At 50.1% G+C, this 18031-nt stretch overlaps 1 protein-coding gene across 3 annotated transcripts in view; it reads left to right on the forward strand.

Moving 5' to 3' along the window:
• The window catches only part of PPP2R2B (protein phosphatase 2 regulatory subunit Bbeta), a 102874-nt gene that overhangs the window by 68225 nt on the left and 16618 nt on the right, over nt 1–18031 (forward strand). For all 3 annotated transcript variants that reach the window (XM_040573394.1, XM_040573396.1, XM_040573397.1), the window contains 3 exons: nt 6035–6132; nt 7938–8103; nt 10162–10274. In XM_040573394.1, coding sequence (XP_040429328.1) covers nt 6035–6132; nt 7938–8103; nt 10162–10274 — 377 coding nt within the window. The remainder of the gene's footprint in view (nt 1–6034; nt 6133–7937; nt 8104–10161; nt 10275–18031) is intronic.

Here is an 18031-nt window from a genome sequence, read left to right on the forward strand (position 1 = left end):
AAAGAAGTGGTGAAAACTCAGCAATTCTGTGCAAGAGAGGCCCTAGAGAATGATGCCAGGCAGAGGGAAGGCGCAGGCGGTCCCCGCCTCCCAGGGCAGGTGGGGCAGAGCACGGACAGGGCACCAGGAGCAGAAATGGGGTGTCTGGACCCCGCACATGGGCGAGAGGGGTGGGCAGCTGCGGGGATCCAGCTTTTGGCACTGACTTCAGCCCTCTGTTTTTGCCCTTTTTCTGTTTAATAACTGGCTCGTTTCCTCTTTACCTGGAGAATGCGCCTTCACACGACAAAAGAATAGGGGGAGGGGGAAACCTGCTGTTGAGCATGTGTGTGTACCCGTGTGTGTGTGTATTATAAATTTCCTATTTTTCTGATAAAGCTGCACCACTACAGTGAAAATCAAATCCAGTCTTCGATATTTTTAGCATGAAAGCGTGAAGGAACATTAATGCGCTCAGAAAGGGAGAGCTGTGGGCTGGTGCTGCTTGGAGGGGAGGGTCTCCATGGAAACAGTTTTCTTTAAATTCCTTGCATTCGGGGCACTGAGCATGTAGGGGACGAGAAAGGAAACGAAAAAGCAAAAAAGGAGAAGCTTTTTTCCTTTTTGTTGTCACAAAACTACTGTAGGAGTCTTAGGAGAAATGGACATAAATTATTGATCATTTCAATACACATAAATGCGAATTTTAATAAATAATTGCCTGGTCTTGTCTCTAGCACAGCGGGAGGAGATTAGCAGGCGGCAGCCTGTAACCAGCCAGCCTGTGCCGGGGCCACAACTTTGCCGCGAGACATCTTTGACGAGGGTCTGGTGCTACACTCTGCTGATGCATTTTAATCTTTTTAAAGCTCCTTCCTTTTTCCCGTGGGAGGTGTTTTCCCATGTAATGCTGGGCAACAGTTATCACTCAGAGGTGTCGGGGAAGAGGAGGAGTGCAGCCCACCTGTGTCCGTGGAGAGGTCCCACTGCTGTGGGTGGGCGTTGGATGGGGCTGGTGCTGGGCGGCGAGCAGAGCTCTTCAGTGTCCTTCACCAGCCTGCCCACGGCTTGCACAGTGCGAGGCATGCCAGGTGCAAAAACTGTTTGCATAGCCAGATTTACACCTGTCTCTCATAAGGAGGGAGAGTGCGGGTTTGGGGTTAATTTTCTTAAGGGATGAAATCGTGCTGTTAGCCAGGTTCTGCTGCCGAGCTGCAGGAAGGTCTGGCTGCTGGCAGGAGCGAGCCGCCTGGCTCAGGGAGCCTGCTCCTGGCCCCCCATCAGGTAGCAGCCACGGTCTGAAGAACGTCTTGCTGCAGCCAGGAATTTAATTCCTTGAAAAACCAAGTGACCTAAAACCAGTGGCTGGTGATGGAGAAGATTAAATAGTGCAAAGCAAGTATGTTTTCAGTGGTGTAATTTTAGAAGGAAAAAAATACCTCCTAGTGTGAGGTGCACATTAACACTGCTCTGTGTGACCTTTACAGACCCTGGGCTGCTGCGGCAGCTTCTGCTCTAAGTCTGTCCCCAGCACTTTCTGCGGGTGACACCCCTACTAACGTGGGGCTCGGTGGGGACGCTGTGGTGACATGCACCACCCCGGGGGCCACCCGCCACCTGCACCGCTCGGCACGTGCCAGCCAGCCTCAGGTGCTCTCTTTTCAGTATTGCTCGAGGTGCGTTTCTGCTGTTCAGGTGTCCTCGGGCACTCGTGGGCAGCTCCACGGGATGCCGGGAGCTCCCTCTCCGTCCTCCCTGCAGCGCAGGCGCCGCGTGCACCCCCCGGGGTGCAGGGAGCAGTGCTGGGGCCAGCTGCTGGGCTGCCGTGGGGCCTGCGGGCTGCCTGAGTGCACGACAGCGTGTTTGAGTGCCTGCCCCAAAAGAGAAACGGGTGGCTGGGGAGGGGGGGAGCTAAGTACTTAGCAGAGGACAGTTGAAAACTAGTATTACAGTTATAAAACGTTGCCTCAAGTGTGCCTGTTAAATACATTGCCAACTGGAAACTGTCATGAATGAAAACTTCTGCCTGAATTAGGGTTTACCTCAAGCTGCTGAACTGGATTTGGCTCCAAACACAAAATCTCTCAGTGCTTAAGCATTTATTTTTATCTGTGAGACCTATCTGCAGCTAGGGATGCAATTGCATGTGAGAACGGGAGACATATTTCGGGATATGTTTTTCTTACGTTTGTTATACCCAGCATCCTTTCTTTGAAATTGCAGATTGGTTTCTGATTCTACAGGATCCTCAAATTTTGGAGCAAGTCTAGCCAATTTTGTAGCAGCATGGGTGAGATGTGCCTTGTCTAGGTAATCATTGTCAATGCTTAACACGTGTTGAAAATGCACTCCCCCTCCTGTCCTTTGGGAGGCATTCACTGGGTGGGGTGACTGTATGAAAGAGAATTATGTCAGATGGATGTTTTGTTTGCTGAAGTTTTACTGATTTCCTTTCTAAGCTCCTTGCTTCAACACAGCTTCTTTGCAAAGGCTTCCCTCATCCAAAGAACTTCATGGATCCTTGCAGCTCTGGCCTATCAGTCAGGCAAATCTGAGATGACAGAAGTGGGTGGGTACCAGAGAGATTTGTTTTCCTAGTAGAAGGGGTGCAGGAAGCTGCAGGCTCCAGCACCGCACTATGCACGTGTGGGGGCACTTGGTCACACCTTTGCTTTGCTTTCCGTAACCCTTCTGGATTCTCTCTCAGGGCTCAGCTTGGATGCCTAGCACTTTTTCCTTGCGTTGTTACATCTCTGGCTAACTCCTGTCCAAGTCATCATGCAGGAGGGTAACTCGAGGGTGGAAAAGGCTGTTGCATCTAACTCGGTTTTGCAGTGCAGAGGGTGTCAGATAACCCAGCTATTTTTGCAAGTATTGTTCCTACCTCCCCCCACCCAAGTCTCCAATAAATCTTTGAAAGAGCAGGCTTTTTTGCTTGTTTTTTTTTTTTTCACCTTGGGTCTCTTGATTGCTTCTGAACTGTGTTGGGTGGAAATGGTAATTGGCTGTGCATCACCTTAGGTGGTGCATTGATGCATTGTAAACCTGTTGGCAGCGATGTGATCTGTTACAAGAGGTTTTACGTACGTGTAGATTGTATTGCCTAAGGGAAACCAGAAAAGGAAGAAAACAAACAAAAACCTTCCACGACCTGTTTTTCTAGTTGCAAGATGGGAATGATATTTAACCAATAATTCAAACCCAGTCAAGAGAGGAATAACAGGTGCATCTGGAGAAGCTCAGGAGCCATTCAGTAGCTTGACACTAACCCCAAAAAGACTGAAATTCTTGAGATATTATCATTCCTTCGTGGTGCATCCAACTCCACTGCTGTTAGCCTGGCTTTTCACCAGTGCTAGCAAGAATAGTCTGGCCCTTCTGCAACGCTTTTCAACACTTTCATTAATGTTATTAACAGATGGTTAAAACCTTTCTGGCAGATTTTGCTACCCACAAGTGCAGGCTGAGGCAGAATGGCTCCAAGCAAGAGGACGAAGTGCTTCACCTAGAGCTGTCCAGCGCAGACAGCTCAGCCCTGATGCACTCCCCGGTTCTGTTTGTTCAGGTGGGAATGTTCGCCACTAGCCCCGTTGGGTTTTGTCTCCACAGTGACACCTCTGTCTGCAGGAAATAGTCTCCTTAAGCTATTCACAGCAGCCAAATGTTGTAAATGAATTAAGACAAACTTCAGAATGCATTCGCATATCATTAGAAATATGCTTAATGCTGGAGAGATGGGATAATACAGGGAAGAGGAATGAAAATTAATAGCAGCAGCATGGAGTTCGTTACTCACCTGCCTGCTGCCATCTGGACTTTCACAGCTCAGCAGACGTGGTGGGCTCCTTGCACATCATCAGGGCAGGGTGGATCCAGCGAGTGAGTGGAGATGTCCCCTTGAAGACATAAAAGTGGTGGGCAGCGTGAATAAATGGAAGATGGTCTCTGCCCCAAATTTCTCACCCACTGGTTCTCACATGCGTCTCTGGCACCATCCTGGGATGGGCACAGTGCGGCATGGGGCTGTGGGGCTGCACAGGGGGCTGGGGCATGTAGGTGCGGTGCCAGTGGTGCTTGCTTTTTGCCAGCACCAGAAATTATTTGCTCACTCTGAAGATCACAGGTATCTCAGTTACCCTGGAGCTGTGGCAGGGTGTCTGAGGGTTGCAGTTATGGATGGAGCCATCCACAAGATGGGATCTGCCATCCAAAGGAGCCTGAAGACTCATGGTTTTGTACAATTGCATTGTTGAAGTGTGGCTGAGTGATTGCTCATCACTTTGTTTAGGCCAGTGCAAGCTTTGAAAGGACTTTGGGATATAAAACCTGGAGGAATTAGGCCTGCTACTTGGCAGAAGTAATGTACGTGGGTATAACGATGTTGTCAGGCTGCTCCGGTCTGAGATGAGGGGCAAAACAGCTGGAGCGCTTGCTGCACTGGCGAGCAGCCCCGGGCTGTGTGGTTGCTGGTGGGAGCTCGGAGCTCTGAGACCCCCGTGGGGCTGCCACAGCCGCAGCATCGTTTGGCGGCGAGCGGCGCGGAAGGCACGGGCCATACAGAGCACTTGCAGCAGCTGCAGAAGCCTGTGCCAGTCTCTGAGTCTGGGTTTATGTCCTTTTCTCCTTGTCTTTTCTAATCTGCTGTAGTGACTTTCTAGTGGATGCTCAAGGAGGATAAAGATCACAGGAGGGAGAAGAAGGGACAACTCAGGCTGTGTGTTTTAGATATTTCTCGCGCTGGCACATGGCAGAGCTAATAAGCGAGATAACCGTTATGGTGCCCGGAGTGCTCTGGAGGGTGCAGAAGGGGCACGCAGTCTGGGCAGCACCAGTGGCCTGGCTGTGTGGCCGTGTTTGCGCACATAGGTGTTTGCACACGCAGACATATTTGCTCACACAGCCAGCACACGGGGTCTCCCTGCTTCTGAGGGGTGCAGGAGGCTTCATCTGCAGGCTGTACAAATCCATGGGTATGGGCAAATGAGAGGGGAATAGAAATGCAAATTCTGTCAGCCTTCCTTGCAGGAATGAGCTGGCTGTTATAATAACTAAGTGCCTTTCATTGCAAAATCAATCTTTCACCAAGTACTGGGTCTCTGAGGCTGCCTTCGTTTTTCCCTACCCCTGCTTTGTGTTTGCTGAATGCTGCGCTTGAAGGCAGTCAGTGACACCAGTTGGGCAATAATTGCCACAGAATTAACCTCTGACATCCTTCTAAAAATAACCCTAATAAATCCAATCATTAGCAGTTCTCTTGCCCGCTTTGCCTCAAGGGTAAATGCTGCAGATTAAAGCGTTTACAAGCCACAGGTCTGTGAGCGTTTCCTCACCTCTCCCCTTGCAGTAACCTCGCACCTGCCCCTGCGGGGGAGTTTTGTGTGCTGGTGGTGACAGCGGGCACCAGCCCCGTTCCAGGGGAAGGTGAGTGGTGAGAGCATGGTGGCTGCTGGGTGAAGGAGGAATGAAAGGCATCGCTTCTGTTTGTCCTGATGGACCCGGGGAGATTCAGCAATGCACAAAGAAAACCGGCACCATCAGTGTGGTCCCTCAGGCTGCTCTGCCCAGTGGGTTAGGGTGGCAAGGGTGAGGGGTCCTCACCTGCTGCAGTCCCCCTCTTTCTGCAGGTGAAGCCCGAGGGAGGAGGGGGTGGCAGCAGTGCCAGCCCAGCATGCACGGGCGAGGACAGCGTGGAGCCGGCCGGGCGCTGCTTGCTGCCATGCCCCTCGGGGCCTGGCCCCCTCGCGGTGCGGGCGGCTCTCCTGAGCCTGCCGCGGGGGTCCCAGCTCTGCACCCTGCCAGCCTCCAGCACAGCAGGGATGGGAAGTAGCCCCGAGTCAGATCAGGCCTGGGGTCATGCCCCTCTGGACAGCAAAGTTCCAAAATTCTGTGTCCATTGTTATATACAACAGAAAAACTGAGACTTAAGGAAATTTCGCAGGGGAGACGGAGTGCTGACAATACACGTTGCCTTTAGCTGCATGGGGAATGGCGCTTTTTAGATGCCTGTGAAAAACCAGTCTACAGTTACTTAAATTGTCTTTGTCTTTCTTTTCAGCTGACATTATCTCTACAGTTGAATTCAACCACACAGGAGAATTACTAGCAACAGGGGACAAGGGGGGTCGGGTTGTAATATTTCAGCGTGAGCAGGAGGTAAGTGCGAGTGAATGCAAAATGCCCATTTTATCCTTTTAAAAGAAGCTTCCTGCTGTTTCCTAATCTGTATGCGTCACTCTTAACCTCAGTTCTCTCCTGGCAGACTCAAAACTGAAAAGTGACTATTATCAGAAGCAGGATCTTGTAAAACACCCTAAAAAAACACATGGCATTTCCTGCATCCTTCTAGTCTCATTGCAGCTCTATGCAGCATGAAGTAGGTCGGAGCAGGCTGGTACACAAAGTACCTCCAGCCATGACCATGCCATTCCCAGACCCAGCAGCACTCTTGGAGCCCCTCTCTTCTCATCCAAGTTTCGCAGGTCTGGTGAAGCCTCCCCCCTTCTAGGCCAGGGCTGGGCTTGTGCCCTCAGCTATGAACATGTGGGAGCTCAGCGGACAGCAGGGGCCCCCTTTGACCCTCTGACCCCACTCCTGCTGGTGTTAATACCTGTCTGTGCTTTGGGGTATTTGTTGCGTTTGTCATGGGGGCCCTGCATCGGAGCACAAATCCCTCCAGCAACACCCTTTACACTGCCAGAATCTGAGGAAAGCGTAGTTGGATCAGTGATCACGTTTTCCTTCCGAAACACTTCACTGGAGGAAATTTTGAGTTCTTTGTTAAAAGTTTTGGGTCACAGTCTGTCCAAATTCCTGCAGGAGTCACATTTGCACTTGGTGTTCAGTGTGAGACTGAAAGGCTGCTGCATGTACTGGTGGTCCAGCTGTGCACAAAATGTGGCTGACAAAGGGGAGCTGTCATGGGCCCTAGCAGCCTGGAAGGTCTCCCTGCATCTCCACAGCTGTCCAGGGTAGTTGGTCTGGCATGGCTCACACGGTGCTTCACAGCCTGATCTGGACGGAAGCAAAGCTCCCTTTGTGGGCGGTTTCTGAAGGTGGAAAGCGATGAGTGAGGCCTGGACATGAAAAATGTTGTCCAATGACGGTTTAAATTTTTCTCAAAGTTGTAATGTTCACACTATTTCTGTATATGCTGGATGAATGGATAGGTTAAAGGTTACATGCATAGACACTTTCGTCTGCCTTTCTGTTAGTATTTCTCATTTATCTCTCATTTTATTATTCTACTGCTTTTCTTGAACTTTCCACTTCCTAACATCATGCAGGATATATTCCATTCACCTCCTGCCCTGAAACACTACTCTGCTCCAGGAGACAAATGGGACTTTACCAGCCCAAACGCATCATTTGTGTGCGGCAAGTTAATCTGCACAATAGTTTTCATTTAATTACCTCAGCCCCATTCAGAGCCTGATGCTGTAAGGTTCACTGCATGGGATTTGGAGATACACAATACCTTTCGAGACTGAGCACTGAGCCATGTCATACAGCATTAATTCTTGCAGAGATTGTCTCCTTTCTGTGATTGTTTTATTCTTACTTTATATATGTGCGTCTGTCGGGTGGATTCTCCTTATTCTGTGCAAGTGGAGCGATCCCGGTGGTGTCTCTGGCGCTGGTTTCAGCGTGCCGGTTGGGGTTAGCTCGCTGTCAGCCCTCGTTGTTCCTTTTAAGTTTCTCCCGGAGGTGACCGGCATGGGGGCTCTGCTCGCTGTGGGCACAGCGCGAGAGCAGTGCCCCAGCCTGGCATTGCCAGCGTGCTGGAGCTGGCACAGGAGGAGGGTGCTGCATGGGTCTCAGCTTGGCTTGCTCACTTGAGCTGCTGCGTGTCACCGCGGTGAGGTGCTCACTACTGTGCAACAACCTTGGAGGACAAGAGAGTCAACAGAATATTTTCTCCTCTCCATGTCTTAAATTTCTCTTTATCCCCCTTCCTGCAGAGCAAAAACCAACCCCATCGCAGGGGAGAATACAATGTTTACAGCACTTTCCAGAGCCACGAGCCAGAGTTCGATTACCTGAAGAGTTTGGAGATAGAAGAGAAGATCAATAAAATACGATGGCTCCCACAGCAAAATGCAGCCTATTTCCTGCTCTCCACCAACGGTACGTGACCATGGCCGTGGCTCCCCCAGCCCTGGAGAGGCAGAGGGAGCTTCTCTGTAACGGTTCTGCTGGAGAAACATATTTTTTTAAAAAACGTTGACTCACTTCACAGCAAACACCAATATAAAGAGGGTAACAGGAACCCGGCCAAAGTGTTCTGGCAGAGCCTGATCCTCGTGCACGAGCTTTTGTCTTTATTTCACAGCTTTCACTCACTGCAAGAGAGTGAATCTTTTCCCACTGCTGACAATTTTTTTTTTTTATTTCTTGGTTTTTGGAACCTGGGAACTCTTTGTGTTTTTGGTGGTGGTTTGTTTTTAAAGAAAAAACAGATGATTTGTTTGAATTTGCGTTCAGCTCAGCAGTTTCGTGTTACGTTCAGATAAATATCAGGAGAATCCAGGAATATTACTTGGGATGAATGGGACCTTAAGAGGGATGTGACTTAATTACTTCAGGGGAAAAGAAGGGGTCTAATTATCTTCCATAACCAACTTACTTTGTATTGTAGAATTGACTCTATTGATCATTATAATAAAATTCAAAGACTTACTAAACTCATTTGGGGGGAGAATCATTGAAATGCAATGAAGATTAATTATAGAGCATAATGTTCTGTTAACTGAGTTTTTAAATAGTTTTTTGATTAACAGGGATATTATCTTTGCATTTGGGATGGTGTTTCATATACTAGCAGGTTATCAAAACAGCTCTTTGTAAAATATTCCCATGTTATGCTGTTTCTTTTTGTTCTTACTCTTAAACTAACATTATATATAGAAACACCCTGAAGTAAAGTGGGTTAATAAAAACAAAATTAATGGCAGTCAGTTGCAATTGCTGTGTAAAGGGGAAAATTGACATGAATTATATAGTTATGTATCAAACCTGTTGGAAGTGATGATAAACTATTGATGGAGTCTGCCGAGAGAGGAAAGAAAGCGCCATCATTCAGTGTGAAAACCACCTGGAGGACTTTGTGGCGCAGGATGAATGGGATGCTCAAAGGGGACAGGGTGGGACGCTGGTGGTGAGGGAAATCAGGGCTGCTTTCAGAGTCAATAATAGATGCTGGAATTGGTTCAGTTTCTGGATGGGGAAAGTCACAAGTGACTTCTGAATAAATTATGTTGTGATTTCACCTTGCTCTGGGAGTTTCTAGGAGAGAGAGCTTACATTCCCAAGGACTTGCTCCTTCAGAATTCTGCTGTATCTGCCAGCTTGCCTCTAGCCTTGAGTCATCTATTGCTCTGTTCCACTCTTCCCATGCTGTATTTCTTGCTTAAACTACGTTAGAAGAAAAATTATGTACGTTGAAGCATTCTGTGCCTTATGAGTTTTGTCAGCTCCCTGGCACTCACCCTGTAGCAGCACAAGCACTGCTGTGGCTGGTGACCCCCATACCTGATGGGGCTAACCTAAACCAGGGTAGCCCTGGGGACGCTCCCACCCCTCCTTGCGTGTTTTGTCAGAGCCGGGCTGGGTGTGCAAGGCGGTGGCTCGGCAGGTGAGTGGAGACGGGTGCGTGCAGGCATGCACGGCTCGGCAGCAGAATGGAGCTGGGCAGGCGTGCGTGGCGCTGCTGGCCGCGGGGACATGCAGCCCAGCTTCCCCGCGCCGCTCGGGGCCCTGCTGTCGTAGCCAGTGCCTCGTCACCTCCTCGTGCAGGGCTTAACGAGACCCCATCGCTCAGTATGTTGAACGCCAGCATTCAAGGCATAATCTCCGAGGCTGCCTGCCTTGGGAAATTGCTTTTCATATTATTTGTACGTTAATCTGATGGTTCTATTTTTTTGTTCAATCATTTTCTTATGTATGTTGTAAGTGCACAAGCTGTTGTCCAGCAGGAGTATGAAAACAAAAGTTCTCAGGGCAAAGTGCTGTGGTGACAGTTGCATTTTCTGGGAGGGTTTCTTTCCATGTAACTGTGTTACTTTCAGTATGTTAAAGATGAGGATGTGGCAGACTTTCAACTTGGAAGCCAACTGACGTGGCCTTACCGTTCCTGTCAGATGTTCCTCTGGGAGCAGCCAGGCGTAACTCTGTCTTCTCTCCCAGATAAAACTGTGAAGCTATGGAAAGTCAGTGAGCGAGACAAGAGGCCGGAGGGATACAACCTCAAGGATGAAGACGGACGCCTCCGAGACCCCTCCATGATTACCACACTGCGGGTGAGTGAAGTCAGACCAGGATCGTCTGGAAACCTTTCTTTTATGGGCTTGGAAAAAAATCGCAGCCAGTGCTACTTGTGTACAGCAGTACCAGTAACGCCGCGCTGGCTTGGTGGGTCTGGCGTCTGAGGTCAGGGGTGCTGGCTGCTGTTTCAGTCGCTGGTGCTCTTGCAGGTGCTGCTCAGATGAGGATGGAGCAGGCGCGTGGTGCCGGGGTGATGTGGGCACTGGGCAGGCATACCGCGAGGCACGCTGTCTCGCTGGGTACCCCGGTGCTGCGGTCACTGCCACCATGCTACCCGTGCCTGTCCTGGCCAGGGGACAGCTCCCAAATGTCTCCCCCTCCATGGCATTTGCAAGCACAACCTTGGCTTCTGCAGCATAAGTACCTTCTCTAAATGAGTTTTCCTGCCAACCTATGTAGATTAAAACTGGCCTCCTAAACACCCAAGGCTACATTTTCCATTTACTGCAAGGGAGATGCATGCACAAAACCCATTAAACCAGCCATCCCTGCACCCTGGGAGTGCTCCCATGTTTGGGAGCGCTGGAGAGGGAAGGCACAGCAATGCTGCAGTGCTCATCTTCTGGGCTTGCTGTGCACTCTGGGCCTTGGGAGATGATTGCACCAGGTGAGCAGCATGCCAGTAAATTTGCTCTTCCTCCCAGTGCTGCCCTGCTGTGTCTGTTTCTGATCTTTAATTTGCATATAAAGAGCCAACTCTGGCCGGAGGCAGTGCGTGGCCCATTAATTCAATCAGAGCTTGCCCATGCTCTGGGAGCTCCGGCTGCTCAGGTCCAGGCAGCACAGAGACCCTGTAGCCCTGTGCCCTGCAGGAGCAGCCCTGCCACGAGCCGGTGCCCCTCTGATGGCTGGGAGAAGCCTTGCTCCCCTCCACTTGATATTCAGAGCAGAAACAGAAAATTGCTCCTTTAACCTGTAGGCGTAGAAATTCCAAATATTCAGTAATTTTGTCACAGCATTAATCAGGCCATACTAGCTTGTCATTTATTAATATCCTGTCAGAATTTGCATTTTAAGTACTCAGGTTTTGTATTTATATATATAAAATTGTTGGTATGATTACCCTTGGCTCACTTTTATAGCTTCCAGTTTCATTGCAGATTAAGCCTTTGAGAACCCCAGACAGCTGGTTAATTCTCGCCTCCGTACTGAGTTGCTCCGGGGGCCAGCAGGCATTTTTCCTTACAGAGCAAGAAAACATTTTATTTCATGTATATATGTATCTGCTGTCATGCTTCAGGCAGCATTTCCAGATTAATACACTGTCACCCAGACAGCCCGTTGGAGGACTTCGCTCAGGATCTGGATGCTGGTGCTGTAGTTACCAACGCTAAGCGGGATGGGAGGTGGATTGTAAAAAGACGGCAGTGTTAAGGGGTATTACTGTGGTTACTGCTTTTTTCCTCTGTCTACATGCATTGAAAAGCCCTGGGCTTACAGAGAAAGTGCAGGTCCTACTTTCTCCTGGGTCTGTGGTCTTGGCACCTGTGCTGAGCTCTGCAGTGGGCACTGGTAGGTGCTGGTATTGGTGCTGGTGCCTCCCTTCATCCCAATACCCAGGGTCTCCTGAGCACCCAAAACAGATCATTGGAAACAATGCAAAATAAAAAATGATGGGTCAACATTCTCACAAGTTACCATTTTTTTAATATTGATTTATTTTTATTTCTAATGTATTCTTTAAGAACACTGAATTTCTGGGGGAAGCAAAGCAGCCCGAGTTCAGGGTAAAGGTGATGTGTATTTCTTTTCTTTCCTGCACAAACTGCTTTAAAATTGACACAAAATCAATGTAACATCTTACGTGAAATATTTCATTATAGAAACATCGAGTTTTGACATTTTGAAATGAAACCTCTAAACCTTTTGAAAAAGCATTATGAAAGTTTCCTTCACTTTTCTTAAAGGCTGGATATCCAGAATGCTTATTGGCCTGAATAGCAAACGGACGTATTTCGGTGTAGATCAAGGATTTATATTCTGGGCTGGCCAGCAGCGTCATCTTCGTAGTGCCCCGTGCACCCCAGGTGTTTGCCTCGCCTCCCGTGCCCGTGGCCCATCACGTGCCGGGGGCTGGGGCTCCGTCTCTGCCGGCTGCTGCTGGGCTCCCCTTCCAGCTGGCAGCAGAGCGCGGGGAGCACAGCCTGCGGAGCACAGCCCGCGGCCGGCACAGGGCCATTGTCTGCATGCAGCCGCTCTTATGCCCGCATGAGGCAGCTGTCGATGCTCTGGTGTCGCTCGGAGGGTCTTGAAGCTGTCCTGCTGCTGCTTCTCCTGCCTTTCTGGCATGGGTTAGTGGAGCAGGTCTGTGTCAGGGTGCGTGCAGGTGCATGGAGCTGGCCCTGTGTCAGGGCCGTTGCTGCTGGAGCAGCCGCTCCTGGCGCCGCTGCACTCGCTGCACCACAGGCTGGGAGCAGCTCAATCGGCCAGGCGAGGGTAGTGACGCCTTGGCAGGTGGGCAGTTATGAAAATAAATAATTGTCGTGCTCATCTGTGCTATTGATTGTTGGCGTTAGCTGATTGCATTTGACCACATCCTGGCATTTGATTTGGCAACCGCAGGGCTGCAGGAGAACCAGAGATCGGTCTGGGCATCCTTTGCAGGCCTTCAACCCGAAGTCACAGCCCCGGCCCGCCTGTCACTGACTGCACGTGGAGCGGTGTCCCTGAGGAGGAGCAAGAGTGTTGGGGTGTGGCTGGCACCAGGTCCAGCAGCGTGGTATGGGGCTTTGTGGCCAAGGCACCCTCCTCCCGGCCCTGCTGCAGCCTTCCTGACCCCACACCAGATTCCGGGGTGGGAAAGGTCTGTCAATGGCTTTTTCTATTCTCACTTCTGCTTTTTTTCTGGCATTTTTTTTTCAATTGTGAATCATTTGCACTGTATGTGAGAGAAAGGTGAGGCTTTAGATAAATCATTAAGTAATTTGTGTTCATGCCGTGTGCTGGTGCCGTTGCAGGCCCTGTGCTGGCTCTGGCGCATGCGGAGCAGCAGCTCTGCAGCTCCTGGCCCCTGAAGCTCCTGCTTTGCAGCAATAGGAAGAGGTAAAACAGGATGTAAGTGCTTGGTATTACGGGTATTAGCATCAGCATCTGTAACGCCTTCTGTCCCTAAGGATGGAAAATAGAGGAGCCTTCAGCCAACTCTGGTTTGAGCTAATGTTTTGATGATTTTACTTAGACAGATATTTACATATTTAACAATTTTACTGCAGCTTGGCGTATGTTGGATGTTTAATTGTCCTGTGATGACTCGCATTTTTGGAGTAAAGCCGCATCCATCCACAGTTTAATTTTCAACCACAGACAAGCAAAAAGGGGTTTTAAAACCACCTTGCTGCAATCATCTCTTACCCATTCATCGTAATGGTTTAAATTTACTTGATGAGCATTGTTCTCTGAGGAATTTCTAACCCACATAATGCAAAAGGAATATTTAACTCTGCTCAGACTGTGAAGTAAGGCTTTTGCAGTCATTAAAAGAGCTCTGCTTATTTGGATAGGCCCCCAGTCTAATAGCTGTAGCCCTTCGGCCACTGAGCTGTGTAGAAGCCTAAATTAACAGCTTCACAGAGCTCTCCAAGTGCTTCTCTGCATACAGTTGTACCTGAGCTGTGGGATGTTTGCAGGAAATAATTAACACAAATAATATCCAAGGCTTAAATCTTTTTAAATAGGGAATGTGTTTGCTTTGATCCCCGCACGGTACAAGCCAGAGTGAAGAGGAGCACGGGTGTGCATGCTCTCCCTGTGGGACGTGGCTGCACACATCCTGGATGCTGTGCTCAGCAAGGGGCTTGCTGTGGCTTTGATGAACAAAACTGGGGGAACCATCTGGGGTGAAACAGCTTCTGGGCCTCATTCCATAGTAGAGAGAGTCTGATTTTCACGTTGCTTGTGTAAATAGAAGAAAAAGCAGCAGGCTGTGCTGCTAGTGCTGCCTTCATATTTAGTAGCTGAACTCAGAACACTGCAGGGACGTCTTCCCCACCTGCCCCTGGCTCCCAGGCACTGCTGCTCAGGAGGGCGGTGGGTGTCTGTGCAGCATGTGCCCACCTCCTCAGAAATGGGTAATTGCTGCTCTGAGTCCCAACAAAGTCCCAGAGTCACAGAGGGTTAGCTCTGTGAGGGTGGGATTGCGGAACGGCGTCTCAGGAGGGTCTTCCCAAGTGATCTTTGCAGGGTGGCCTTGGCTGAATGCGCAGAGTGCCAGGGCACTGTGTCTCTGAGGGAAGCCACAGTGTCCTCTGTTGTGTGGAGGGTTGCAGGGGCAGGCAGCTCGTCACTGCATGCAGGGCGATAAGCTTCTGATTAGCTTCTGAGCCAGTGAGAAAGCCGAGATGCAGCACATGTGTCAAGAAGGCTTGCAATATATGAATCATTGCCTCTATTTTCTGTGTGATACCAAAAGAAAGGGAAAAAAGGCATTGCAGATGTCACCAGCAGTGTATAACCTTATTAAAAAGTCTTCAGCTCCCCTTCAAATGGGGTTTTGTCCATGCCTGAGGCAGAAGGGGACAGCACTTGCTGCCCAGACAGGCCATGGACATGAATGTCCAGAGGCGCACTGCTAACTTGTGTGTACTCCCTGTGTCCGCTGGCACCCCAGCTGGATGCGGATAGCATATCCAACAGCAGCACCAGCACAGGCGTACAAGTGACAGGCACAGCGATGTACTGTTTGGAAGCTATTTCTAAAGAATATCCTTTTAGGCCGCTCCTGCAGTGCCCGTGGTCACGCCACCGGCACAGGTCCTGCCTCCAGCCACTGCAGAGAAGAGAGGGAGCAGCCTGGCTGTCACTGCCCATCTCACTCTTCATTCTTCCCAGGTCATTAGGTGCATTCTTTCTTCCCTGGTGTAAGCTCATTATTCATCCATTTAATATTAGTAAACTTGCTTCAAAATGCTGATGACCAGGATTGACCTTTCAGATTCTTTTTTCATCTCTTTTTCCACAGCAATTGTCCTGTTGGTATCTATGTCTAGACGTACTGTAAAAACAATGTGCCGGGCAGAATTATCAAGCGGGTTTAGATTACTCTGAATTTGTGTTTGTTAACAGAACTATGCTTTTACATAACTCTCCCTGGAAAAGTAGGAAAACTGTAAACTGCTAGATGAGATTTGACTGACACCAGCCCTTCTTGAGTGGGAGAAATAAGTTAATACTATTGTAAACAGTCACATCTTTAAGCGGAATGTAACTCTTAAGGAGTGTGAATAAGAGTTGAGGATTTTTAACTTAAGAAAAAAAAAATGTTCTGTTTGTTCTTTGAATTCTTATTTCAGAATTTAGGTACAGACGGTGAAAGTTATTCTGAAATGTAATAATGGAACTGGGACAGATTCTCAGTTACAAACAAGAAAAGAATCCTATGACACTATAAAAATAAACAAAGAAGGGGAAATCTGGGATGCACATGAAGTGATGTTTGCTATGAATGCTGTCCGACTTGCACAAAAAATCCCTCCTGAACTGGCCCCCTTTTGGGGCAGGTGGTATTCGGGTGGATTGACCGCACAGCGGGGTCGTGTGAGTGATGGTGCGTGGAGCTGGGCACCGTGCTGCCGTGGGCGATGATGGAGAGGAGCGGCTGGGCGCTGCTCCCACCTGGGGCGCGTGGGATCCACTGGGCCCTCGGCTCCTCCTGGCCTGGCTCAGAGGCCGCTCACATGAGGACATCTCCCCATCACAGCTGGGGCCTCTGCCCGCAAACCACTGTCCTGCTGCCTTCTGTCCTGGGCCTCAAGGTGGGAACTGAAGGACAGCGACCTTCGGGAGTGCGATGGTGGCTGACGGCTCAGCACAGGGCTGTGAGCCCAGCATGCGAGCAGAGCTCGGCAAGCAGCCGGATCCAGTCCCATACCGTGTCCCCATCCAGCACTGGTGCTGCAGCCCTCGGCATGCCAGCAGCCTCCCTGGCGCAGCAGTAGCTGAGTGGCTTGACAAGGCTCCTTCCAGCAGGCTGGCCGGGGTGCACCGAGCACGCTCATGAGTGCGTACCTGTCCTCGCTGCATGAGCTGCAGCCGTGGCTGCACTGGTGGAGAGCAGAGTCCAAGGACTCGTCTCTGTCAGACAGGCCCCTGTGGGCAGCTGAAGAGGGAAATGGGGTCAGGCATGCACACATTCCCAGGAACCCGAAAGTGGAAATTTTGTGTGGCTCCTGCGCTTTACCTGATTGGGGGTGTGCTGCGGCTCTGAGGTTGGTGGCATCACTGAACCCACCTTGTCCCATGGGGAAATACAAGCAAAGAGATTAAAAAGTTGCACCCAGTATCCCAAATTTGTTTCAGACATCAAATTAAAGGCTAAATGTTGGGAAATTAAATCTTTGCTACTTCGGACTGCAGTAATGTCCCTGAGCTGCAGACCCTGGCGACTCCAGTCCTCCCCCTTCTCCTGCCCCCGAGCTGGGACCTGTGCCCCTTTGGGGCAGCCCGTACCGCTGGGACCCACGCACAGGAAGGGGATCTTTGGCTGGTGAGAAGCCTGTGCTGGCGTTTCAGTGCATGAAAAGCACTCTGTAACAGGCGACAGAAGAAACAGTGCTAGGGTAAAGCTTCGCAGGGATGGAAATGTCTAGGGAAAACAGATGAAACCAGGAGCTCTATCAGCTACATGGGCTGGTAATTAGATAGCAGGTTTATCTTCACACAGGAAGGAATCTTCTCACATGTCATGGGGAAAGTCCAATAAGACAAAGTCCTGAAGATCATGAAACTGTCAGTCTGCCATGAAAATGGTGTTTGGTTTATATTTTGTCTGCAAAATATTAATTTGCAGGTAGTGTTGACCAGTTATTCCTGGTGCTGACAGCACAGAATATGAGCATTTGGGAGGGAAAAAATAAACATCAGGGAGCATATTCTGAGAGGGGCTTAGCTGTGACCGGGGGCTAAGTACCTGGCAGGATTTACCCCCAAGCAGCCAGCATTGCAGTGATTCGCCAGTAACTGGATTACATTTTCCTTCTTATAAACCTAAGGCTGGGGTTAATCTGGGCTTCGGCTGCGACTAATCTTGCTTGGCCAAATCCTGCTGGCTGGCGCAGTGCACAGGGTGGCAGAGCAAAGCACCGGGGGAGTGGAGCTGATGCCGGCTGCCCTCACTGCTGCGGCTCAGCTGCAACAGGCAGAGGTTGTCCTGTGCACATGAGAAAAGTGACCAGGATCTGCCCTGCTGGCTGGTCAGCCAGCACCCCACACTCAGCAGCGGCACTGTCGTGTTCGCGGAGCAGATCGGGGTGGGAGTTGCAATAAAATCGGCACTATAGCCACAGCGCGGACAGGCCAGCGTGCTGCGGGTCCCTGTGCACTCAGCAGGGAGTTCTCTGGGTCAAATCTGGATCTCAGCGTCTGATGAGAAGACATTTCCACCAAGGAGACAGTGCTTTGGTGGAGATTGTGGAGCCCCTTGGTTAGGGCAGCAGTTTTCACCCTCTTTCAATTTGTGGACCTCTAAATATTCTCCATCTGAGGTGTGGAGACTTGTATAGTGAAAGCAAACCTCTGCAGAGGGTTTCCTGTCTCAGTTTTCTTCTGATGTCCCTTTAGGAGCAGCCACGAACCTCAGTGTAGGGCTTTGCTGGGGCTGCCGTGGGCCTGCCCCAAACAGCAGGGACAGTCGGGACCTGGCACGAGGCAGGCTGCCGTCTGGGAGAGGCAGCGTGACCTCGCTACACCGGGAGCTGTGAGTTGGGCCTTTTTCCCTGTATATTGACTCGTGTTCTGA

The sequence above is a fragment of the Cygnus olor genome, chromosome 14 (genome assembly GCF_009769625.2).
Source record: "Cygnus olor isolate bCygOlo1 chromosome 14, bCygOlo1.pri.v2, whole genome shotgun sequence".
Taxonomy (NCBI): Eukaryota; Metazoa; Chordata; class Aves; order Anseriformes; family Anatidae; genus Cygnus; species Cygnus olor.